Raw genomic sequence first — 26,562 nt, 5'->3', positions numbered from 1 at the left:
AAATGACTACTTGAATAGGACAATAAGACAGGTGCATACCTTTAGGATGTCCACTTGAGAAAGAGTCAATACGGATCAGAAATCAATTAACCCTTTCTTGCCCGGTATCTTGACAACCCCCTGCTCAATGCACTTGTGATATCGTGTTTGGGAAGGAATGACTTAGCTTGTGGAGGACGGAAAGGACTGGAAAGGACTTGTAAGGATGGTCTTGAAATGTTGTATGGGGGATAGGGGATTATCAGTCAAAGCTGTCAAATGCTACCAAAAGCACATCCTGACATTGATGACATGATAACGAGGTGTTAGCCATAATGACAATAGCACCAGGGGAACAATAACCAAAGGTGTATAATGATGGGTAACAATAAACCATCAATGACTAGTATTACTAAGTACTAACTCCTTATTGAATAGTACTACTACATGTACATGTATTTATAAACAACTTACATGTAGGGCAATTTAAGCATGACAGACGGGTTATAATCCAAACCTCTCATTTTTATGTCTGTACCTGACATTTTATTGTTCATGTAATATTAATGATGCTCATATTGATGTAGAGTGTGACCTATGGTATTCGGTTCACAAAATAGGAAAATTATGTTTTTTCAAGCCCCGCCCACAAATATGAGTATTCCACTTCGTCTTCGTCTTCGGCTTCGATAAACTAATTAGCCAATTTTGGTATTCAGTTCAAACTTTTGGCTCAAGTATTTTACCCTAAATTTAAGACAGCTCCCTACCATATGTACGTAAGCCAATTATTTGGAGGCCTTGATTGGCAGGCATATGGTTTTCTATCGCAGTATCATAAACTGCGCACAATTATATTAGCGTGCATTTATTGCAACGCATTAATTGCACATTACTTTTGATTGACAGTGTGATGTCACAATGCTTATCAGTACATATTTTACTTAAATTTTGTCTAAAGTATGTAAAAGTCTAAAATGCAATAGCAGAGCTAAATGTATGCAACTCAAAGTTCAGACTCTCTTCTTGAAAAGCCGAGCCAAAAGTCCTTATGCTCAGTGCAAAATATACATCTGTACTGAAAGCAATAATCCAATTACGATTTTATGACATATTTTGGGCAGAATGATACGTGTACATGGGTACACAATATCCACATTAAAAAAAGCTGAGCTTTTACAAATAGACGACCTTACTCGTGTTTACATTGCCTTCTATTTTTGTAATCCCACCCAAATCTTTGCACAATAGATTCAAGTGAAAAGGCACTTAAGAAGTTATTTATAACCTAAAAATAAGCAGGATCATTACATTTCCTCATTGCCTGGAGTGTTATAAAATACCAACTGCAACATAATCTTTTGTACTTGTAAATGTACATGCTCCTCAAAACAGTACACACAGTTGACATTGATAAGTAGCTCTATATTTTGAAGTGTGAAAACAAAAATCCCAGGATTTGTGCAGGTACAGTATTACTATTAATACTCAAGTTCCTGGTACTTTAACCAAAAAAATGCAATGGGTGTATTTATACTTTCCGAGCAGAGGGTACCTTCAAAACGGGTGTCTGTGGCTCGTGAAGTGGAATTCTATTTCAAAGCACTATATACATTATGCAAGCTACTAAGCTCTAGGTCTGCATTGAAAAACAGGTCTAGATGCACATACTGTACATGTAGCTCAGCCCCCCCCCCCCCCCCCCCAAAAAAAAAAAAAAAAAAAAAAAAAATTATTATGCAAGTGTGGAAGAACATCAGAGAAACATGTCCCCTGAAAAGCATGGCTCTTCAAATGCCTTCATATTTTAAACAGCTTAAGAATGAGGCCTGATTTTTATGCCACATGTTTGTGTAGTCCCATACCCATCTTTCTGTGTACAGTGCTTGTTACTTTTACCAAGACTGGACCAAATTTCTTACCATTTTGATGACTCCAGTACCTTGCAGTACACACCAATATATGCTACAGGATCAACTTTTTCTGATCGATTCCACACTGTTTCTTTCACAATGCAATCAAGGCCGTAGCATGCAATCAAGTCCCCTTTTGAAAAATGTTTGAGTGGAGCCTTGATAAACGTATGGCCTGTATAGAGTACTGAAGCTGTGACGTCATAAAAATCTATTTTTAGAATTTATCAATATTTTTCTTCATTTTCCGAAAGAGCATCAAAAATAATGTCCAAATGTCGAAAAACCAATTTAAGTATTGGCTGAGATATGACCATCTGAATAAATATATTTCCTATAGGAACTCAGTGTTACATGTATATGCTCTGGCTCCTAACCATTAGGAGCCAGAGCATATAACACTGAGTTCCCATAGGGCATATATTTATTCAAATGGTCATATCTCAGCCAATACTTAACATATTAAATTGGTTTTCGACATTTGGACATTATTTTTTATGCTCTTTCAGAATGAAGAAAAAATTGAGAAATTCTCAAATTAGATTTTTGATGACGTCACACTTCACCACTCTATTAGGGATAGGCGCTCTAGAAGCAGTTCTTGTATCATTTCAAAATATTCAAACATGGAAATCTTTTCATCTTCAATTTTTCATGAAAAATCAAAAAAATAAAATGTACTTTTGAAGTTGAAACAAATCACTCACCTTCTGTTTGTCAAGAATTTTCATTGCGTAGAATTTTTGTGTAGGTTTATGCCTGACTAACATTACCCGACCGAAGGACCCGGTCCCGAGGGTTCGTATTCTATCGAAGTCATCGAGGGCAGCTGTGTTCTGGAAAGAGCAGAATCAACAAAATACATTCAGAAAATATCTTATACTGAAAGACATTTGAGAATGAAAAAAAAATCAGATATATATTCAGAAAATAAAGGTTAGGGTGTATATTGACACAGTCCAAGAGATAATGGGTTGGCATAGAAATTAGAATTACAAATAATCACACATGAAGAGGCGTTAAAGCCAAACCTGTGGTCTCCTAATTACCAATAACAGATAATCACCAATTATTTAATGTACATAATCATGTGCAAACATGTATAATTAGAATCAAATTTGCGTGGTGTCTGCATTATCACACCTGATCAGGAATTCCACATAACCATAACCGTGAAGATAACCAACAAAATGCATGTTTCAAGTATGCATAATACATGTACATGTACAGGTTTTACAATCTACATGTACCTTTATGTTTTAAATGGCTTTTAATTTATAATGGTTGTAAATCAAATTGTAAATATACATGTACATGTACTGTATTTAAGCACATAACAACTTATTTCCAACTTAGAAAAAAAAATCAGCATGACAGTGAAGAAATCGATGACTTGTTTGAAATTGAAATACAATCATATAAATGAAATGCACAGGAATACAACGCAAATGTATATTAAATTGAAATAGTCACAAGACAAATTTCTTCTCTGACGCAAAGACTAAATACGAATTTAATGATTTAAATTGGCTTTTTGCTCAGTACTCATAAAAGTACAATACTGTATCTACATGTACATGTACAGTACATGTATCAAACATGGCGCTCAAAGCCGTCAAATATTATAATGCATTTTTTATAATACCTGTGTACTTACATGTTTGTCGCAATCCCATTGCTTTGTAAAGCTCTCTTTTGCTTCAGTTAGAAAATCCCTCACTGTAAAATAAAAACAAAATAAAAAGGTCAGCAAAACTGATGGAAGGGGATTGTAAACACAGTACACAATTTGGCATATTGTATACCCCAAAAAGCATACACATGTACAGTTACATGTACCAACTGCATCTGGGGAAGGAAAAAAACTTACTCTACAATATACCTGCATCCACTCCATACAACCCCATACTATTCTGATAAAAATTGGCAATCAAACAAAGTACTGTACATGCTTGGTTGGTAACAAACCAGACAGTGAACTATTAGTCTAATTCCCCTTTCCCCCAATATACTGTATAATAAAAACCTTTTTTATAGCAGACATGATCAAGTATTTTTTACTGTGCATCCACTGCATATTAACAGGACGTAGTAGTTTCTAATCTTCATCCAAAATTTGCACAAGATCTTGAAATTTCTAAAGATATATTGTTGATTGACCACATAAACATGCTTTCTTGAATTTCAAGTACCGGTATTAGATTGCAAAGGAAAAAATTAAGAAATTATTAATGAATCTTAAAGAAAACAGCTGGATAAGCCGCTGGTCCTCGCCAAGCTTTATTCTTTATTGATGCATCGTTCTCTGACATGAATAATCTGATAGAAAGCTTTAATTAATTTTTCTTTAATTTATTTATTTATTTATTTTTTATTTTTTATTTTTTATTTTTAATTTTTTTAAATTTTAAATTCCCCTCCTTTTTTCTTCTTCTTACCAAGCATTTCTTTGATTACCAATCACTTGTACACACTCTCCTCAAACTTTAATAACATGATTTTTTGGGCAAACTCACAAAAATGCCAATTGCATTGTTATTGTCAAGTACATGTACAGGTTTATAGGTTCTCCCCAAGTACATGTACTGGATACATGTAGGTCTGAAACCGGAATCATTACAATCATCAGATACACACCAATTTGAAATCGTATTTGATAATATAACATATTGTACATGACAAAGTGACTTTAACTTGCTATTTACCATAATACTTCCTATGACCAAACAGAAGAAAACCAATGATACAATGCATTTTATCACAAATTTTTCTTTTTCACTTTTGACAGAAGGGGTGATCATCTTTGCTGCTGAATATAATAGCAACTTGACTTCAAAAATATGGGAATACTATTTGCTAAGCTGATAAAGAGCACAAGAAGTGTGTACACAATAAAGAGGGGGGGGGGTGGGAGTGTGGTTAATCCATATTTGCACAACTGTTGACAGCAGAATAAATGTATGCTCCACAAGACTCAGTTGCCATAGGATATAGCACCATTAGCATGTACATTAAATTTCAATGAAAGAGTGTACGGGGTGGGGAAACTGAAGATGCGTTGAGCGAGGCGATACCACGTAAGCGGAGCCCTCGCTCGCCAGCCTGCAATAATTATGTGAATGACAGATATCTACCCACGCTTGGGAATAGCTGATGATTATACAGCGAACATGTAATGCCATGTTAAAGATGTCAGACTAATGAAGGGTTGAGTTACGAGGAGAATCAAGGGCAGGAATACAATTGATTTGCACTTGTATGACTGTCAACAGAAAAATAGAGAAATGAGGGATATACTGTACGTGTAGGTGAATATTAATATAACAGGAACATGTATTGCTTGTGTACATGTATGAAAGGGATGCCTTTGTAAATTTGGGGTACACAATTCAGACATTGGAAGAGAGAAAAAATTAGCATACATGTACATAAAGTTTATGAACACAAATAAAATAATTTACATGAATTTATACCTAGACACTATGAGTAGGCCTAATAACAACTTGTGCTTAAAACCAAAAGGAATAACAAATCAATTGAAGAGTAACACAATTTTCAATGCAGCCAATCTCATATGCTTTGCTGTAGAAAACAACACACCCAAGCTTAAAAAAGAATGTCAACCTTGATTATTACCTAGGGGTTGAGATACAAAACCATGTTTGTCTCAATGATATCCCTACCTGCTTGTTATTCTATCCAAAAAAAAATAGTTATACAAATATGGTACATGGTACTGAACGATGTTACTTTTCGAGTTAAGTGAGTGATATACACTGTACCAAGACAGGTACAGTACATACATTGTACATGTATCTCATCATGATCTTATCCACACAACCCATCTATGATCTTACCCACACAACCCATCACAAAGTCACCTTCCCAATACATGTCTTCATAGCAACTACATGTACATGTACAATGTAGATTGTAGACACACATTGGCATACAAAAATATAAGAAAAAATTAGTGTACAGAATACATGTTCTGTAATTAACAAATATATAACATCTAAATCACACTGGCTGACAGTGATACACTGTATTACAGGAGTGTTCTTGATCGGAAGAAGCAGAGACAGAGACTGAAGCTGACGCAGAAAAAAGGCTGCAAAGAAAGGGATTCACATCTAACGCTGATGATAGAGAAAGTTGCGATAGAGAGAGAGAGAGAGAAAGAGCCCTCCATTGCAGTACATCAGAAGGCTTTCTAGACACCTGTTACACCAATCCACAGAGTTGCTTGTACCAGTATTTGTGAATGTTAACTGTACAAATAGATAGAGCATACTTTCTCAAAGATATGTATTTCTTGCAACTACAACATGTTTAATAGTGTACGATCAATTGTCACTGTAGAAGAATATACATGTACATTTATGTGTAGGTAAGCAGAAAAGCCTGAAACATCCATCACTGTGAAGTAACCTTACCCACACGAAACAAGTCTAACACATTATATGCAAGATATTGATCATCATTTGCATGTAGGGTTGTGGCTCCATGTAATTACTTACTGTTCATTGTTTGACGTCCTTTTTGAAATACTTAAGGGACAAGAAGACACTCCTTTGAAATGATTCTTAAATCTGTCATTGTTTGATGAGATGGAGAATTGAATGTTCATGTTTTATACTGATGTACATGGGGGCTTATCCCCTTATCATAGAATTATAACCCACATAATTAAGAAGAAAATATATCCAGAAACATTTTTGTGGAACATTGCAAGTTGTAATGTATTAAATCTGTTGTATATGTATGTACGTTTAACAGGTGTAAGTCCTCATTACATGGTTGAAAGATGTCACATCTATAATATTATAATAGCAAGATTCTACAAATCATTACTGAATTGTAGAAATAAATTCTAAAAGTAATTGCTTAATGTTTCCCCCCCCCCTTCAGTCCATGAATATGTAGAAATAAAATTGTGTTCTCACATCTACTGTGTAGCTCAAGACGAATTTTATACTGCTAAATCTACTGTTTCTACTGTATATATTTGTACTTCACTTCTGCACAAAAGTGACAAACCTACGTGGAATTCTTGCAGCACCTGTGTTCACCACATAAGGAGCATGAAACGAGATAAAATAAGTAGAAAAGAAAACAATCTTTATGTTGCTGGATATTGGAATACAATGCTTTCATTCTGTTGACGACAACGTGTTCTACATGAATACACTGTGTACATGTACATGTATGTGGTATGTAAATTGTACAACGTGATTAGTTACGTGTGTTGATTAATATTCATCTACATGTACATGTACATGTTTAGATGCAAAAAGTATACAAAATATCACAAACAAAAAAGAACCATTCATTGTACATATATCGTCTACTACTACATGTACATTTATATTTTGTAGTGCTGCAAAATCAGACATTTCAATTTTCATGACTACATATAATAGAAAAGTGAAATGTCTTTATCATAATGTGCAATGCAAATATGTTAATGTAAAACTTCCGCCATGCATTTCAGAGAGTGCTATGAATTAGTTTTGCTTGATAGTATTTTAGTATGGATGATACATGCATACATATTTTTTTTCTTCTTTTTTCTAGTTTCCCTCCTCCCCTCCCTGTTTTAAAAAAAGAAAGATGGGGAAAGCTTTAAATTCTAAATTTCATACCAAAAAACCTTCAGATTAATGAATTGCCTGCAAAGGCTGGCCACCCCCTTTTTATTCATTAACCTAGTTTGAAGACATGACAAGAAAGAATGATTTCATGAAAGAGCCAAAGAAAATGACATGGTACATCAGGCCTAAACACATACTGTACATTAGTTGTGAGCAAAGCGTGTCTGAAAGAAAATAATGTGGCAGGGGAAGGGGGTGCACTTGTGCCATCACATGCACTGATTTCATCTAGTTTGCAGGTACACACTGTACATTTTTAGAATCTCAGGTACACAAAATGAATGATTGATTTGCAAATACATACCGGGTAAATATTATAGACACACTGTACAACATGTACTGTACAAATAAAGTGTCATTCATTTTGCTTGACAATATTTCAAGATCTTGTTTTTAGAATCTCCTGAAAGACCAGCCATAACTTCTTACCAACATTGTTACATGTAGACTTTTATAGGCCATTGCGCGCTATAATAAAAAGTGTGCATCATCACTCTGTATTATCAAACACAAATCACATTATCACAGAATATACAAGGCCTTTGAAGTGCACAGCAATTTTGAATCTTTGTTTAATCTAAATGGCAATCCATCCTACTACAATTATCTTCATTTTCCTGTGGCACTGTTTTTACCGCATCATGATTAAATAAGGCTTTAGGAAACTTTGTGAATTTCAATCTCTTTTTTGTCTTCCTTTTTTAATTTTGAAGAATGGATTCAACAGATGGTACAGTGGAAGGTATTGAAAGCATTTTATGATTTAAAAAAAGTTCAGTAGAGATCACATCTCACAAGAATGAAAACTGATGGGGAATAGAGATACATACATGTACATGTATGAAATTGATTATGTTGGTATTTTCATGCAATAAACAATAGTTAGGTACATGTAGTACCCTACAAAATGTACATCATGTACATACAATTTATACATGTTACAAGGACAAATGTATCATTCCAAACTTAAAAGTTCAAACATCAAAAATTAACTTTGAACAAAATGTAGGAGTTTGAACATTAACAACAACAGGGTTGGGCATATCTATTTTTGCAACACTACACAAAGGGACAATTAGATTTAAAAAATTATAGTTTGTAAAATTTTGATGTACAGTGCATTTTTTCAGAATACCAAAGATACAACGCAAAGGTTATTATTAGTGGTAAAAACAATTTGATATTCATTAAAATTCTGTGAAATATGTACGTACATGTAGATGTATAGAGGGCCCAATAATACTAACTAAATGCAGGACATGCATAAAATTAGAAGAGATTTTGTTTTAAAATGTAATCAAATCTTTTAGGCACATTTACTGTTGCATATATTAAAGCTTTTGAACTATAAAACATTGAGAATATAAATCACACAAACTGTGTAAGTGTCTGCTGTTGGACAGTTCGCGGATCAATACATGTACATATACTCTTCTGTAAAAGTGTTTGCATCCATTAAAAAGAAGAAGTTTATCATTCATGACTTCACGTATACACTACATGTCCATGTACATTGTACGTATCTCTGGACCTCAATGCAGGTTTAACCGTTTGTTTTCTTGCAAAAATAGACCAAACCTAATTAATACTTGTCCTAGGCACAGAATTTGTTTTCTCCTAAAGACACTGCATTAAAATTCTAGGCGGAACCACAACACATTGAAATTTATCCTTGAAAGTTAGGAGAACACAATCTATGAGATAAGATCAATACAGGTCTATAAATACATGTACATGTACATGTAGACTCAATATCCTCTCCCTATAAATGTTTAACTGCCTTCTGATCCTCAGAAATTAATAAACACTATACAGGGCTCCAAACAAACTGTTGAAATTTAACTTTTTATACTTGCATACATGGCAAGCCTATTGCTAGGTAATTTTTTTGAAATTTTGGGGGTCCAGGGGGGCGTTTTACAAAGCCTTTTTATCAATGACAAATAACAAAAATCAGAGACAAATCTGCTGATAACCAATTAGAAGCAAGGATTTTAGTAGCTTATAACACAAATTGTTCCCAAATTGTCATTTGTCACTAATGACAAGTTTTTTGAAACTCCTCCCCCCCCCCCCCAGACCTTGATTTTGAGTACCAATGTGTCCAGAGCACCTGTTCATGTTGAGCACTGTTACCTTCTTACAGAAAGACTTTTATGATATATTTAATTATCCATATAGGCCTAGATCTACATCTAGAAAATGAATAGCATATTTTTATGTTTCATCTTTATTAAGAAATGTTTTTGACCTAAATATAAACATCCTGAGCGCATTATAAATGCAACTTTTGTTCAGTTCATGTTTTTATGAATTCAGAGCTTACACTACAGCAAACGACATAGTCTACCCATATCCCATCTAACCGCCTGCTCCATGTTCATGTAGGCAGGCTTCATTCAGGCGGGTAAATCTATCTCATGATCTACATGTCACTACACCTAGCACCTACAGTACAATGGAAATGTGACTGTGGAAGCAGAGTAAATTTTGTTCTCTCTTTTAGGATTTAAAAGTGTGCTTTACTCACAATGTCAGTTTGATATTTAAGCTCTTTAATTTTTTGTTATATATTTTTAGAGCTTAATCAAGGCAGAGCTAAATGTCTAACTGCTCCAATGAATTTTGTACTACTGTGTCATGTGTGCAAGTTATATTCATTTATGTATTCCTTTCACAAGTTTGAATTTCAAAAACAAAGGTAAGCGAATCCAAAGCCAAAGGGTAGTCAGCAAAAAATGGGCCTAGGCCCTGGGAGGCTGGGACTCTTCTCACTAGACTAAACATGTTTAATCACATTACATGCAAAACAGACCAATGAATGACAATGTTATCCATCTGTTTACTGTTTGTGTTAAGTCTCTCTTTTTTTTTTACAGCTGATGAAGCTTCAACAACCAAGTCTCATCATTAGAATGATGAATCCATCACAAAAATACATCCACTTTTTAAAATTCAAAGTTAGACATCAACATGAATAATTTCTGTTATCATAAATAACAACCTCATCAATTTCATCCTCAATTCTGGTTGTCTCGACTCGAATTCCACTTTGTCTTTACTCTTTACGACGATTTCAGTCTTTACAATGTGATTTTGAAATTCAATGTCAACATCATACACCATCAGTTCTAACATAGTCTAATTAAGAGATCAACACACATCATATTGATCAAGGTCCATATCTAAGCCGGTGACTTGACTATGAACAACTAGCCAGGTAACAATATCTGGAGCTGCTCAACTCACACTGACCGAGACGAGGGCCTTGCCTGGCTTTGGTCTACATTCGTGGTCGCACAGCAGTGAACCTGTGCCTGTGGCCATACGTGTATACACAACCTGCATTGCAAATGTTCACTCACAAAAAATACTTCTTTACACTCGTATTTTCACATCCATGACAACTACAACCTTACCGTAACTTTCAGGTTTGTCCCCTTGTTTAGATGCTGGGTTATTCCCCATGTCAGATGGCTGAAAAACTGATCAGGACCCGGTGAAACATGCACGGGGTTGTTATTTTTCACAGTAAAATCATAGGCAGGCTAGGTTCGCTAATAAATTGCCCTCGCAGTGCATCTAGATCCGGTTCACGGGTACCGTACCCTTTCCATGCAATTGTATCGGAGCAATGTATTATCGATATGCAATCCATTGATCCGCTATGCGAATTATTGTGCACTTTGTCGTCATATAGTATTTGGGATGGCTTCACAATCCACTAAAAATCGATAATTGTGTCAAGCGATACTGGGTGCCGATATTGTACTTGTCGTATTAGCTGTTCAAAAAGGGATCAGTCCGCTTCAATATTTACAAAGTTTTAAAACCAGGTAAAAAACAAATCATAAATCTAGTACATTTATAACAAATATGAAATAAACAAATGACTCTAATTGCAGTATTACAACAATATAGAAGCAATTTCGAAATGTGGCTGACAGACATTATAACTGCTCAACAATACCACCATTACATATGGTTCGGTAGGGGGGGGGGGGGGGCAGTGGCCTCTTAATATCCATAATATAGCATAATGCATATAATTTAATTATATGCCACCACTACTAATAATGATAAAAAGTAGAAACAAACGGGTAAACAACCAATCACATTAATAAATAAATGAATAAACAAATGAATGAATGAAAGAATAAATAAATAAATACATAAACCAATCAATTAAAAAGTAGAAAGAATGATTGAATAAATAGATAGATAAATAATTCCTAGAAAAAATTAAAATCAGAGTACAACATGGGCCTTTATAGCCCAACAGTCGAAAACAATAATAATCTTTAGGGGCACAGGCAGGGATTTTACCGTAAAGGCATAGTATTAGACCCACCATCCAGGCAGAAAGTTTTCAGATATATTAAGATCTACAGCATATCATTCTCTACACGTATGAAATCATTTCTACCTATAAAATGTAATTATTTGGTATTTCTCTCGCGCGCTATCGCAATTAATTCACGTTCTCACTGGCGCAGATGGCGCTGTTAAAAGTATGAAGTTTACCACGTTTACTGGAAGGCAGTACAACTAGAAATAGGCCTGTACTCACAACATTACACATTATTTTATGAAAGCTTATTAACCCAGAGGCAAGCTTCCCATTCCTATAATTGTGTATGCTGCCACCTACTGTCATTATCATCTATCAACTATTATCCCTGGTTTGGAATATTAAGTTAACCGGTGACTATCCAGTGGTGTATCCAGAAATGCATTGGTTGATTCCGTGGGCATATACAGCAATCATTATCATTTTTTGGTTTTGTTTCTTGTGTTAGTTTTTTTTTTTAAATTTGTATGGTTGTTTGTTAGTTTTAAACTAGGGTGTACGGCGGCTCCATTCTATACTCTAGGGGAGTATACACCACTGACTATTTGCATCCCAAAAATAAAGCAGGGCTGCTTTGCCAAAGGGGCGGGGCGGGATGGAAACTGGCCTTACCCCCCCCCCCCCCCCCCCCCCCCCCCCCCCCCCATTCTGTGAACGGAGGGATACCATGCGTGATCCCAAAATGTCCGGTAAAGGGGTACTTTTCACGCACCAAAGTCCGGCTCATAGTACACAAAAATCCGGCCCGTATTGACTTTACACACCAGACTTAGGGGGTGTTTTCTAAAGGAGGGAACATGCATATGCGTACCCTAAATAACACTGAGTGGGGGGCCGAGGCCTGACCAGAAATCTTCTTCATACTATTCCTAAATGATTTCCTCCAACCTGTTACCATGTCAGAATAGAGAATAACGTGCATACAGGACTCAGAATACAGAATTTTTTTTGCAGCAGCAGAGTTCCAAGAAGACTTATCACCCCCCCCCCCCCCCAATTTAATACTACTTCGAATGATTTATGAAAACTACTGACAATCAAACGTTGGATATTGCAAGTGAATATCTGAACATTTGTAGAGGGAAATAATCATAATCACGGTGTTCAAGCATAACTCAAGGATGGATATAGGCATTTACATTCATAATGGTATTCTATCTATACCGGTATATATTTTTTCTTCAATATCGGACATTCTCGAGTAAAACTTTTATTGGGAAAATAGAATCGGAGATGTTTTTTTTACAAATTGGAATTTATACCATATACATGTACATGCATTCAGGCGCGTACTCAGGGGGGGGGGGGGGGTTGGGGGTAATTTTTTTGTGTGTAAACCCCCCCCCCCCCCCTTTTGGATTTTTGGGGACCGAAAAAAAAGGAAAAAAAGTGACCTCTTATCCCCCCCCCCCCCCCCCCCCGCTTATTCAGCGGCTGGCTGAGTCGTTGCGAAATTTTCGGCCTGATTTATAAATGTTAAAACCCCCCCTTGAAAATATCCTGCGTACGCGCCTGCATGCATTGGTTTTATTTTCGAAAGCAATAGCATGCATGCACCAATTTCCAACAACAAACATCAATGCGAGTGTGACTGCTAGTTCTTCTTTATAAAAAAAAAGGGGGGGGGGTGACACCCAGCATTCCCCTTTCCTGGTAACGCGACCTTAAATTGGTCGTCGGTTGTCACAACATTAAGTGGAATGGCGCAAATTAAATTAACATTGTCAGTATACAGTGCAATCCATAGAAGTAAGCTCTACCCTTACTCGTATATATTATGCAAGAAAAAAATAGTCGCCTTTGGCATATTTTCTTTCCTCCATGAAAATGCAGCGTCTCCCTTTGCAGCGCAAGGAAGAGTCCTCCGATCCACGAGAAGAGAAGAGGAGAGGATAGAGGAAGAGAAGATAGGAGAAGGGAAGAGAAGAGAAGAGAAGAGGAGAGGGAGAAGAGGAGAGAAGAGAAGAGAAGAGAAGAGAGAGAGAGAGAGAGAGGGAGAGAGAGAGGCAAGGGGGGAAATAAATCTGATTATTATAAGCAGACTTCTAGGGAGAAAAAAAATGAAAGAGATGGGTTGAGAAAGGGAAGGAAGTTGAATAATAGTTGACATACTGAAGAGGTAGAGTTGTGAGTTTACAGGTAGGCCCTATTATATAGTTTCGGAGGGGGGGGGCAATGCAGACTTAATCTATATTCTTTTACAATAAGAATAGGTAACATAAATATAGAAGAAAACAAAAACTCATAATCTAAATAAGAAATATAAGCAACGAATAGAATAGTTTCTTTAAAGGTATTACAAAGTTTTGGTATGGGGTCATGAATTTGGTTCAAATTAACATATTGGAAGCATGCGTTCGTACAATATTTATTGATCGTTGTCCCGGTTGAAATCGAGTCTAAAGTTATGAAATTATAAATAATAAACTCTTTATGTTGTATAGCTCCCTCTCAAGGTCAAGATATCAATTTAGCTATGAAACAATGTTTCTTGACTAAAATCGACCGATTAGCTATTCCCGTTTGGAAATTATATATCACAATTACATATTCTGAGATTTTCATGGTCGCAGCTACCATTGTACGGCCGTAGGCACTATTTGAAATTTATCAAAATTTACCGGGAGCACCGGTAAATTTTTATATTCAATTTTTCTCGAAAACAGAAGTGTTTTAGGGGTTAATTCTTTAAGTGCTTATAATACATCCACAGGGGCATCCAAATATATCAAAATTGTAAAGATTCACTATCCACCCAATTTTCAAATTTTCCCAAAACTTTGTATTACCTTTAATAGATGGATATCTTATTTCTCCCATGTTCGAACATAATAGTGTAGGCATAATTTTTAAAGGAGTAATAGAACTCTCCAAACCTTATCATAATTATACAATCATAATGATTACAATTTTTCGAGAATATTCGGGTATGTTTTGAAGTGTGTTGATATATATGTAGCCTATGCACATTCTTGCATTCAGAAATAATGAACAGTATACCTTTAAATCACATGGGGAGGAAATAAAATAGTAAAAAGCAGAAAATGAAGAGGCTAACTGAAATCCAGTGTGACAACGGAAAGCAACATGGTTTATATTAAGAACAATAATGTGATTGGCTACCACCGTTTTGATCCATGACATCTTGACAAAGGGGTGTATCATTTTTTCTTTCATTCATGCGGACTTGACCCTTGTAAAATAAAGCCTTGACACTTTACTAATGAAGGACTTGACACTATCCGAAATAATTAAACTCTCAAACGCATCGTATTGCATCTGGGGTGCCCTCCATCTTTAAAAACACCTTGTCGAGTTGAAGAGCTCCTTAATTTTTATATTCAATTTTTCTCGAAAACAGAAGTGTTTTAGGGTTAATTCTTTAAGTGCTTATAATACATCCACAGGGGCATCCAAATATATCAAAATTGTAAAGATTCACTATCCACCCAATTTTCAAATTTTCCCAAAACTTTGTATTACCTTTAATAGATGGATATCTTATTTCTCCCATGTTCGAACATAATAGTGTAGGCATAATTTTTAAAGGAGTAATAGAACTCTCCAAACCTTATCATAATTATACAATCATAATGATTACAATTTTTCGAGAATATTCGGGTATGTTTTGAAGTGTGTTGATATAATGTAGCCTATGCACATTCTTGCATTCAGAAATAATGAACAGTATACCTTTAAATCACATGGGGAGGAAATAAAATAGTAAAAAGCAGAAAATGAAGAGGCTAACTGAAATCCAGTGTGACAACGGAAAGCAACATGGTTTATATTAAGAACAATAATGTGATTGGCTACCACCGTTTTGATCCATGACATCTTGACAAAGGGGTGTATCATTTTTTCTTTCATTCATGCGGACTTGACCCTTGTAAAATAAAGCCTTGACACTTTACTAATGAAGGACTTGACACTATCCGAAATAATTAAACTCTCAAACGCATCGTATTGCATCTGGGGTGCCCTCCATCTTTAAAAACACCTTGTCGAGTTGAAGAGCTCCTTAAAACAACAACTCCGCCATGTCTTTAAGAAACAAAAGGACGAGGGTGATGGAATTGAGACGCACTGGACAATTATTATTCACACTGACCGGGTGGGCAGTTTATAATGCCGGATTTGGATGAGAGAGGGGAAGTGTTATCATCATGATTATGGGCACGGCTAACGCCGGGGACAGCGTTTATATCGAGGGCTGCCTGGTGGAGTGTCCGTGTGAAACTCTAGCCGTCGAACCGCCAGTAACAGTACACCGTCCTCTTGCTAGTAAAATGCATTCGTAAAGCAAAAATATGCGCATTCCATCGCAGATTTGAGAGTTACACTACATAAGAGGATGCTTGTAAGGGATTTGAAGAAGGAACAACAAAATCCCATTCTAACCCATTTTACATATAGGCCCTATTGTATCCTATTTAGTAAACCATCATGACTAAGGAAAGCAGTACGCCTATAATTATGTTAATAATTGTATCTGAATTAATATCAACTGTATGAATTGACAGTTTGTTTCTTCTTTTATGTTTGGAGTGATTATGATTGTAATGGCATACGCCAAACACAATAGTGCGTTTGAGTGAAAGAACAATCAGCATGGTTGGTCAGCTAGTCAACAAAATGTTAGATAATTGGTTGATCAACTAGTCAGTCAAGCAACCAATTATTTCTTCAGCTCAATTGACTGTCCAACGGCACAATAGTGCGATTGAGCGAAAGAACAGTCAGCATGGTTGGTCAGCTAGCCTAGTCAATAAATGTTAGATAATTGGTTGATCAACTAGTTAGTCAAGCAACCATTTTATTCAGTTCAATTGACGAAAAGCCATTATTAAAGGACAACAGACTGTCCAAAGACGGCACAATAATATTGGTATTCCGGACCGGTGGTATATAGCGTAGGCCTATGTGTCCGCCCGTTTAAGGGGCAATATTGGGGGGGGGGGGGCACGGGTCTTACTCTTAAAGGGGAAGTCCACCCTGAAATTTAGTTAGGTTTAATAGGAGTAGAAAAATGAGAGAAACAAGTCAGTGAAAGTTTGAGCAAATTCCGATTAAAAATAAGGAAGTTAGGATTTTTGAAGTTGTGATCAATCAAACACAAATTGGCAACTCTATGACGTATCATGCGAGCTCAACTTCCATTTGCTCAGTACTAAAAAAATCTAAAATTTTCATTTTCCCTCAAGAAAAATTTCAACCATACATGCACCCTAAATATAATAATTGCAAATATGTTTCTATACTCCCCCTGCAAGGAACAAATATATATTCCGTCATCAATAACGAAGAAAACATGATTTTATGGAATATTATGCACAAAGCAAATGAAGGAGAGCTCGTATAATAAGTCACAGAGTTGCCAATTTGTATTTGATTGATCACAACTTCAATAATTCATAACTTTCTTATTTTCATTCAGAATTTGCTCAAACTTTCACTCACCTGATTTTCTTATTATTCTGCCTCTATCGAAACAAACTTATTTTGGGGTGGACTTTCCCTTTAACATTAAATACGAATTTAAAGGCTGCTGATTATAATAGGGGGATGAAACACGTGGTCAAGGCATATTATTTAATCGTACATTCCCCTTTCCCCTTTCCCCATTCCATTAATATTCCTTTCTTTTTTCTTTACATTTCGGACATACCCTAGCTTTCTCATCCTTCTTTACATCTCATTTAGCTGTTAATTTTTGTAATCGTTTGTGTATGTTTTCCTAATGTTATTTTAATTATAGGGGTACTATACCATAACTGGAGTGTTTACCTTTAATAACGCTGAATTCTTGAATTTGCCATTATGACTTATATTCAGAAGCGTATACGTATGTATACTGCAAGTGCAAATTGGCTTTCCGCGAAGTCCTTCCCAACTTCGTGATGAGCAATCCAGCTATTTCGTCGCAAAGCTCGTATAACGTTTGCTTTGACTATGCAATACCCATTTCTAACCCTCCTTCTAACTGTAACCCCACACTCATCGATAATGATGGGGTTAAAGATAGAGAGAGAGAGAGATAGAGAGAGAGAGAGAGAGAGAGAGATAGAGAGAGAGAGAGAGGGAGAGAGAGAGAGAGATAGAGATAGGGAGAAAGAGAGAGAGAGAAAAAAGAGAGAGAGAGAGAAAGGGAGAGAGAGAGAGAGAGAGAGAGAGAGAGAGAGAGAGGGGGGGGGGGGGGGGGGGGGGGGGGAGGGAAGGGACTGGGCGGAGAGAGATAGGATTATCTTATTTTAGAGAAATTATGTCTCGCGCATTTTGCGTTGTCCCTGTGCTATGTTAACATTATATACATAATTATGTTATCCATAATCGATATAGACTATACGCATTTAAACAGTACTATTTTCTCCATTGACACGGTCGCAACAATTTTTGAAAGATCAACTAATGGGCAATTTCAAATACCCTATTGTGTGTCCCATGCAATCATGTTTGGAATACGTAATAATGTCATTGTAACGATCACACACTCTAAAAACTGAAATGTTTAATCACCATTTAAAAGGGCCGAGGAGTGACCTCTCTTTCAAAATGGTAGATTAACACTTTGAACATGCTGGATCCAACACTATAAAGGTTGAATCTAGCAGGTTAAAAGTATCAATCTGACATTTTGAAAGAGTGGTCACTCCTCGGCCCTTTTAAATTGACATTTAACATTTCAGTTTTTAGAGTGCATGATTCAATATATGTGACGGAACAAGGCTATTGAAATTATCCGAGGTCGAGTTTCGAAAGTAGGTGGTATCGTGCTCATTTATATTTCATGAATCATAAAGTAACAAATTTTAAAATGATTTTGAATTTAATTGAATCAAATTCTGTTTCTTCAGAAAACACCCTATAAGTCAGGCTAAGAAAATACTTATTGCATGCAGCCCAATACTTGTGAGATGAAGCCAGAGAGTAATTATCAATGCTAAGCCTGAATTTTCTAGTTTCTATTTTAACGATACAAGTTCCATATCCAAGCCAAGGTATTATCCTGCAATGGATATATAACAAATCATTAATCATAAATACAGTGTCACGGAAATATGAACCTTCTCTCAAAGTATTGTGCTTCAAAAAAACTATTTGCAGGAGAAGCGCATGCAGAAGGGATTAAGAATCTTATAAAACTTCTAATAAGAAGGACGATGGTCGTACTAATACCCGGATTTATTTTCTGGGGTGCCAAGTGAAAACCATGCTAATCCAAGTAGAAAGAGATTGAAATATAGAGGTCTCGAATAATGCCAAAAGTCACAGTTTCGTAGAGATTGGTGGCTATCTCTATATTTTCAAATAAGAACAAATAAACAGAGAGATAAATATCATAATGAGAGAAAGAGAGGAAAGAGTGAAAAGTAGCGAGAGAAGATGAGAGAAAACGAGAAGAGAACAAGAGAAAAAGTAGTGAAATGAGATGAGATGAAAAATGAAGAGAAAGAGAGAATAAGAAGTACAGGGGAGATATATAGAAATCATGAGGAACAACAAAAGAAAAGGAAGAGACGGGAGAGAGGGAGAAGGAGTAAAAGAGGGAAATAGTGAGGAAGAGAGAGAGGGGGAGAGAGAGAGAGAGCGATATATATATATATATATAGAGAGAGAGAGAGAGAGAGAGAGATGGAGAGAGAGAGAGAGAGAGAGAGAGAGAGAGAGAGAGAGATGGGGGAGAAACCATACCAAAACAAATAGTGAGACGAGGAGAGAATTAGATAAGAAGCCTTTGGGTGACGATCGGAAGAGACGATATCGAATGCGGTCACGTGACCTGACAAGTCACCCTGCCCCACCCCTCGAGGCGATCGTAGCGTAACCCAACTCTCAAGGACGGTGCTATATTTAGAAAATAGAGAAAACAACCACTTTACGAACACTTTGAACACATTGAAGCTCGCATGAAAACATTCCTCATAATGTTTTCTAAAATTAAATTATTGTGAAATAAAAATTGCGTTCCAGGAAGCAATCACATTTGTTTTGTTAAATTTTCGGTCATGATAATGTTTTGAATAACAAAATATGTACTCATAAAACCTTTGTCAAAATAATATACTATAATTTATTTCCTAGAAGAAAAAGAAAAAAACACAACAAAACAATGGGGGGGGGGGGGGTCACGATTCCAGATTATATTAGGTTTTTAAAGATCGAGTCTTTCAAGGACATGGAATCATTTTGAGAAGGACCGATAAATGTGACAATATTATAAATAAATAAATGTCAAATCATGCGAAACGAAGATGGTTTAAAAAAAAAACGTGTGAATCAATACTTATACTGCATTGGCAGGATTGATGACGTGCTTTTGAAACATAATCATGACAATTTCAATTGATTTTTGTTAAACAGGTCCAAAATACTTTACCGACCACATAACAGATTTTAGTAAGGCTGATCAATATTATTACCGGTAATGTAAAGAGTTGACAAAGAATCATCACTAAATCATCAAGAAAATACCAGATATCCTCGTCTTCCCGTACAACTCAGATGGAGACATAACAACATGAAATAAACACGGTCCATCGCAGATTAAATCTGACAATCTTAATTGGTTTGTTTTCCAATTGAATCCAGTAAAAAAAAATCTTGCAATGGGAATTAAGACCTCTACAATTGGACTCGGGTGCAGTATGCTAAAGCGGTTTAGTTGATTTCAATTCGCGGCATATCACTTTCCCCTTCATTTTCCTTAACGGGAGTTTGATGATATTGCATACACTATCGGGATATTGGCGTAGACACCAGTTAAGGGTGTGGGATGGGGGGGGGGGGGGTGGAAAGGGCCACATTATGCACTTGAGTGTAAAAGTCATATAAATTGTGATTGTATAAATCAATAGAGGGGATCGCCAAATGTGTTACTGTTTTCTTATTGTATGCATGACTTGAAAGCAAATTGGATTTCTGCCACCAAATGAAAAAGAACAAACATAATCATAAATTTGGTTGCAATGTCAGGCAACCGAAGATTAATGAGCTTCATTGTAGGATGCCTTCATGCTTCTTCCCCCATCTGTAGGAGCCTGAATTCTCTCTGCACATCTTTATGATAATCATTCATCTCGCAAGCATTCAAAACTTCTGGCTCGTTTATATTTCTAGGGGCGCCTGTATTTTTCTTCCTCCTGCCACCCTCTCAGGCTCTTCGAGCTTCCGACGATAGCCGGAGGCCGATAGGCGACGCGCGAACACTGACGAATTAGCATAAACGAGTTGGAATAATACCCCGCAGGTGGTGTTCGGGGAACATCGGAAAGACTCGACGAATAATTACTAGCGCTACACACAAAACCAAGGGCAACACACAACGTGTTTATCGCCAAGGATGCAACACGATGAACTATATTCACGATATTGGAAACTATACGTAGGGGCACTTTTAGGCAAGGTCTTTGTACGACAGGGGTAGGATGGGGTGGGGGTAAACGTTTAGTTATTATAAGCAGTATGTTTAGCGACAATAATATTTGTATTGTTTGCCTGAGCAGCTACAAAGTTTCTTGATTACAGCAGCAAAACGCGGATGCTCTTCATGAATATTCCTCTTTTAATCTGAAAACAGTATAATAAACGAGTCTCAAGTAAACAAGTACAAATTTGTTTGAAATTACTACGGGAGAAATATAAAGTGAGTTCCCGTAACAACACTTTGTACAATAATGTTAATGATTATGTGTAAGTGAGAGAGAGAGGGGGATAGAGAGGGGGAGATAGATAGAGAGAGAGAGAGAGAGAGAGAGAGAATAAAGGGGATGGTTCAATAAGAGGGCATGGGAGATAGTGAGAGAGAAATAGAGAGAGAGAGGGTGCGAGAGAGAGAAGTAGAGAATGAATGAGAAGAGATGGAGGGAGAGCAAGATAATTATAATTTGTATATTATAGAGAGAGACAGATATAGCAACAGAGAGGTAGAGAGAAAGTGAGAGAGAGAGAGAGAGAGAGAGAGAGAGAGAGAGGACGAGAGAAGGAAAATAAAGAGCCAAGATAATCATACCCATCCCAGATGTGTCATCAAGGACTATCTTTAAGCAACATCTTCAACGGTCTACTTCCTATCATAATTAACAATTGCATGGTGATGGCCCATTTAGAATTTGACCGCATCTTCAACTTGACTTGCCTCGCATTAGACGATAACAACATTCTGAGCAGGAGTTCCTATAACAGTCAACTTCTGTCTCAAAATAGTCTTTTACCCTCAGATTCCCTTTAAATGCTCTGTACGGGGGCGTTGGTGGTTAAAGTGACAATATTGCCAAAACGTTAGAAGCCCTCTAAAACCCAAACAAATACAAAGAAGAAGCCAAAGAAAGAGTAAAAAGGAGAGGGTATCCGAATTTTCGCTGCCTATTTACTAAAAAAATGTTCTAGGATTCTTTTTTCATAAAGTCATCACCTCAAAAGGGAGAGGCAAATTTCTAGAATTGTGTACTATTTATTTAATCAAAAATATTTATTCAGGGCATGAATATCAGTTGCAATTTACTGTTTTACATCTTGGTCCTAACAGTACTCCACTTGAGTTTCATGGGGGTGCAAGAAAATCTATCTAAACCAGCAGATACTAAAGACTCTAGAGAATATCAAACAGCGTTTGATGAATAATTTTGAGAAAAGCGTTTTGTTTTTTAAATGTTTTTGAGACCATAGATTTTTCTGGGTATGTTCATATCTAACGCTGATAGCAACTGTTTTTTTTTTTTTTTTTTTTGGGGGGGGGGGGTATTTTTCATACTCTTTATAATTCGAATGCGGATTATTTCGTTTAGTATACATTTTCCCCGTCTAGATTGGAGTAAAAGAGTGATTTGTGACATGAAAAGGACGGGCCTTTTAACTGTCAAATGCAGGAAATGACATGTACTTTTGTACGGGTGGGAGGGGAGGGCCGGGGCGGGGTGTTTACCCTTTTCCATACCCTATACAATGCCTCTCCCGTCTTATGAGAGTACAATAAAATTTAAAAAAAATCTGAAACCGATGCGGTATCCCTACCAGGAAAGGAAGGATTGGGTTATTGCATCTATATAAATATATAACATAATATCTGGCAAGCAAAATAACAACAACACTGGGTTACTACATTGGCACACGCCGCCCACTAAGTATGCTAAAAATGTAACAAGCAAAGATTAGAATCCTAAGAGTTCATGCATTCAATTCAAGGGGGCACGTGTCACCTGAACCCCCACCATGCACTCCTCTGGATTCGTCACTGTATATTATGCTTGCTAAAGTAACACAGGCATCTCATAATAATATATGCGCCATACCCACCCCTTCATCTGTCTGGCCTGGGTATACCCCCAGCTGCACCGAGTTTCAGACCGAAGGGTAATTTGTGGCCCATATTAAATTGCGAGGGAGACGGTTTTGTCTAAATATTTAGAAGCCGGCATTAATTTATTGCACTTTGCTTCAGGTATTGTCTTAAGCAATAAAGAATTGAAGTGGTTCGGATCCTGGGCGTGATTTCGTGTTATTCCATTTCGACTGGTTGGAGAGAAATGAAATTCATCTGACAGACATATTAAAATGAGTTTGGAATAGAGACATAATTGTGACAGAGAAAGAGACATGGGTAGAATTAATAGAGAGGGAAAGGAATAACAGAGAAAAGACGATAGTTATTATTTTGTCTATAACGTGGTGTGATTATACAAATCCAACAGAAAAAAGAAATCTGTTAGTAAGATAGATAAAGACAGAGAGAGAGAGAGAGAGAGAGAGAAAGAGAGAGGGGAGGGTGGGTGGGGGAGGAGAGAGAGGGAGGTATATAGAGAGATAAAGAGAGATAGATGGTGATTAAACATTTTTAGCTTTTAGAGTGAACACAAATTACCACCCTTGCAGATAAAAATCCTCTCACAGAAGGGGATGATAGGGAATGACAATAATACATCAAATACCGATTAGAATGGCAAATAACAAGTCTTTAGGAAAATAACTTTAAAATGACAGGTACTCAATAGAAAAGTACAGACAATGCTACTCATGGAAATAGGTGACGACAACAGCCCATAACAACATGGAACACAGATCACTTCAATAGAAATGCACCCAAAAGGACGGTAAAAATAAATTGCGATAAAAATGTAACAACAGAGTTGGTTTATCTTGCTTCTTGATCAGGAAATTCGGACCGGTGGATCACACAATTGCAAAAAAATGTCAATCGACGCATTACCGAGCCTGAAATAAACAGCTTTTTTCCTTCGCTGAAAATGGATATAGATGTTCATCTGTCGAGATCGAACCCCCTTTTTTTTCTTGACTTTTTCGTGGCGGAAAGACAGCTTAATACATTTCAATTAACCTACTTGCCTTCGGGCTGCGGCGTTGTATCTTAAGTAACCGAAAATGATATGTACGAAGGATAGATTTTCTGGGACATGGAGGTTCTTTCCAGTTTGCTTTATAACGTGGTTCCTCAACGCTAGGTATCTTTTGCCTCGCACATAACTGTTTGCTAGTGCTGTGTTGTTTTGTTGTGGGGATATGTCATCATTAATTCGTTATTAGAATTAGTTCATTAATGAAACTAATTTCAAGTAGGCTACTTAATATCGTTATCACGGGCGAAGCTGGTGGATACCCCCCCCCCCCACCTCCGTCTGAGGGCCCAGCAAATAAATACACAATAAAATTTGCTAGAATTCTACAGTACGCTTCGAGTTGCCCACGCCCCCCCCCCCCCCCCGTGTTAATGAATTTCTGGATAGGCTTATGTCAAATGGAACCAGAGGAATTGATAATCTATTTTGAACAGAATTAGGGCGTGTAGTTGACGGACCAATTTTCCCAACATCCTAAAAAATCGTCTTTTTTCCCCCCATAGATTAAAAGAAAAACCAACTACAAATTTTGCTCTAAAATTTCGAGGTGTTACCCCTTCTTCCCTTTAAATAGTGACCCTAAATTTTCGTACTCTTATTTCCGTATACGCTTTGTCTACTGTTATTTCCTGCTTTCAAGGCGGTGAAATATTATTTTTTTTCGAGAAGAAATATCAAATTCTTAAAGAAACACGATCGCGACTGTTTTCGAAAAATCATCTCAGGGGCAATTTCAATACCCTATATTACGTCCTATAAAAATCATGTTCAGATTACGTAATACCTTATTGTCATGTTCGCATATTTAAACATATTTAAATAGGTGACGCACAAGGCGACTGAAAGTGCTTTAGCTCGATTTTTCGAAAGCAGTTGCGATCGTGTAACCAAAATTAATGCATCTTCTGTATAAACTTAACCAAACGCGTAAGATAGACTTCTACCTTTATCACAACTAGAACCGATGTGGCGACACTGGCACGGTTCAATCAACTGATATGTATAGGGACAGCGTGCACGGTTCAATATTATTGTAAGAAACCATCATTTATACAGAGGAAGGAGTTAGGAAGGATATAACAAGTATAAATAGGAATACGTCACTGTTACTTTATTATGGTATTGTACCGTTTTGATTGTGAGAGAGTCAAGTGCAGCGAATTCTTTCTGCGATAAATCATTGATGACACTGAGGCGGATGCATTTCTGCATGAACGCCAATCATGGTGCCAATGTCATACAACTCGATTTCTGTAAGAATTTACATTTTCTCCTGACTCCTGAGAGCAGAAGCTCTTAACAGAGTTCTTTTTATACAGAGTTAATGCAATTTTAGGCTTGAAGCCTGCGGCTCTGACGGATGGGGAGGGGGGGGGGGCAACTAGGCCCCTGCCCCTATTGGAAACCAAACTAGCATAACTGACATACATTAGTCTACAAAATGTGCTCACTAATAATTGCTGCCCCTTTTGAGGTGCAAGCGGAATATCTTATTTACTCTTTTCTTTGTTTCATTTTATCTTTTTCCTTTTCTTTCTTCTTGTTTAAACAAAAACATGTTGCTTAAAGATAGTCCTTGATGGCACATCTGGGATGGTTATTATTATCATGCCTCTTTATTTTCCTTCTCTTATCTTTTGTGTTTGTTAAGTATTGTTCCTTGTGAGCAAATGTTATTAATGTTGTGCCCCCTCTTTCACAAAACCATATCTCCTGGCAGACGTAAGTTTTAGTTTCCTTGAACATAGTATACCATGTATACAAAGACATGAGTAGACGAACTGGAAGTCAGCAAACAGAATGAATTTATCAACACTTATAAGAAACAGCAAGAAAAGGGGAACTCAACATATTTTCTTTAAATTAGGAATAAAATAACGTAACTTGAGTGTGTATTTGTTTTACAATTGATCAAACAAAATGTATGTCCTGTTTGTCACATCCTTCTTTCATGGCTGCCTAGCATAATGTTTACATAATTTAAAGCCTTTCCAGCTTATTCATAAATACTTCCTTCCCGTTAAACAATGTTCAGCCAACTCGAATTGAAAAGTCAGAACACTGCCAGAGATATAAGGAAACATAGTACATCTCTAAAACGGGGCTTTCTCTTTTCTCAAAATAGTACAACAACACATCTTGATAAACCAAACACCCTTAACATGTAAACACGCTGTTAAAAATAATGTATAGTTAAAATCAATATGCAAGAGCATTAAGTTACTTATTGATTTAAACGCCACACATGCACTAAGCTCGTGTCTTGCTTTTTGGCGGGCTAAACTTCCCTTGTGTTTTCACTGCGCCAAACGCGC

General features: G+C 36.6%; 1 protein-coding gene across 1 annotated transcript in view; it reads right to left on the bottom strand.

Moving 5' to 3' along the window:
- LOC589947 (cAMP-dependent protein kinase catalytic subunit 1) overlaps positions 1 to 11,138 on the bottom strand; it is a 52,852-nt gene extending 41,714 nt beyond the window's left edge. The window contains exons 1-3 of the mRNA XM_030996384.1: positions 10,966 to 11,138; positions 3,550 to 3,611; positions 2,600 to 2,728 (exon numbers count right to left, since the gene is read on the bottom strand). Coding sequence (XP_030852244.1) covers positions 2,600 to 2,728; positions 3,550 to 3,611; positions 10,966 to 11,014 — 240 coding nt within the window. The 5' untranslated portion in view covers positions 11,015 to 11,138. The remainder of the gene's footprint in view (positions 1 to 2,599; positions 2,729 to 3,549; positions 3,612 to 10,965) is intronic.
- Between the last annotated feature and the right edge of the window lie 15,424 nt (positions 11,139 to 26,562).

This window comes from Strongylocentrotus purpuratus, unplaced genomic scaffold, assembly GCF_000002235.5.
Source record: "Strongylocentrotus purpuratus isolate Spur 01 unplaced genomic scaffold, Spur_5.0 spur5_scaffold_3, whole genome shotgun sequence".
In the NCBI taxonomy this organism is placed as follows: domain Eukaryota; kingdom Metazoa; phylum Echinodermata; class Echinoidea; order Camarodonta; family Strongylocentrotidae; genus Strongylocentrotus; species Strongylocentrotus purpuratus.
Note: the sequence above shows the minus strand (reverse complement) of the source record. Positions and strands in the feature narration are given on the sequence as shown.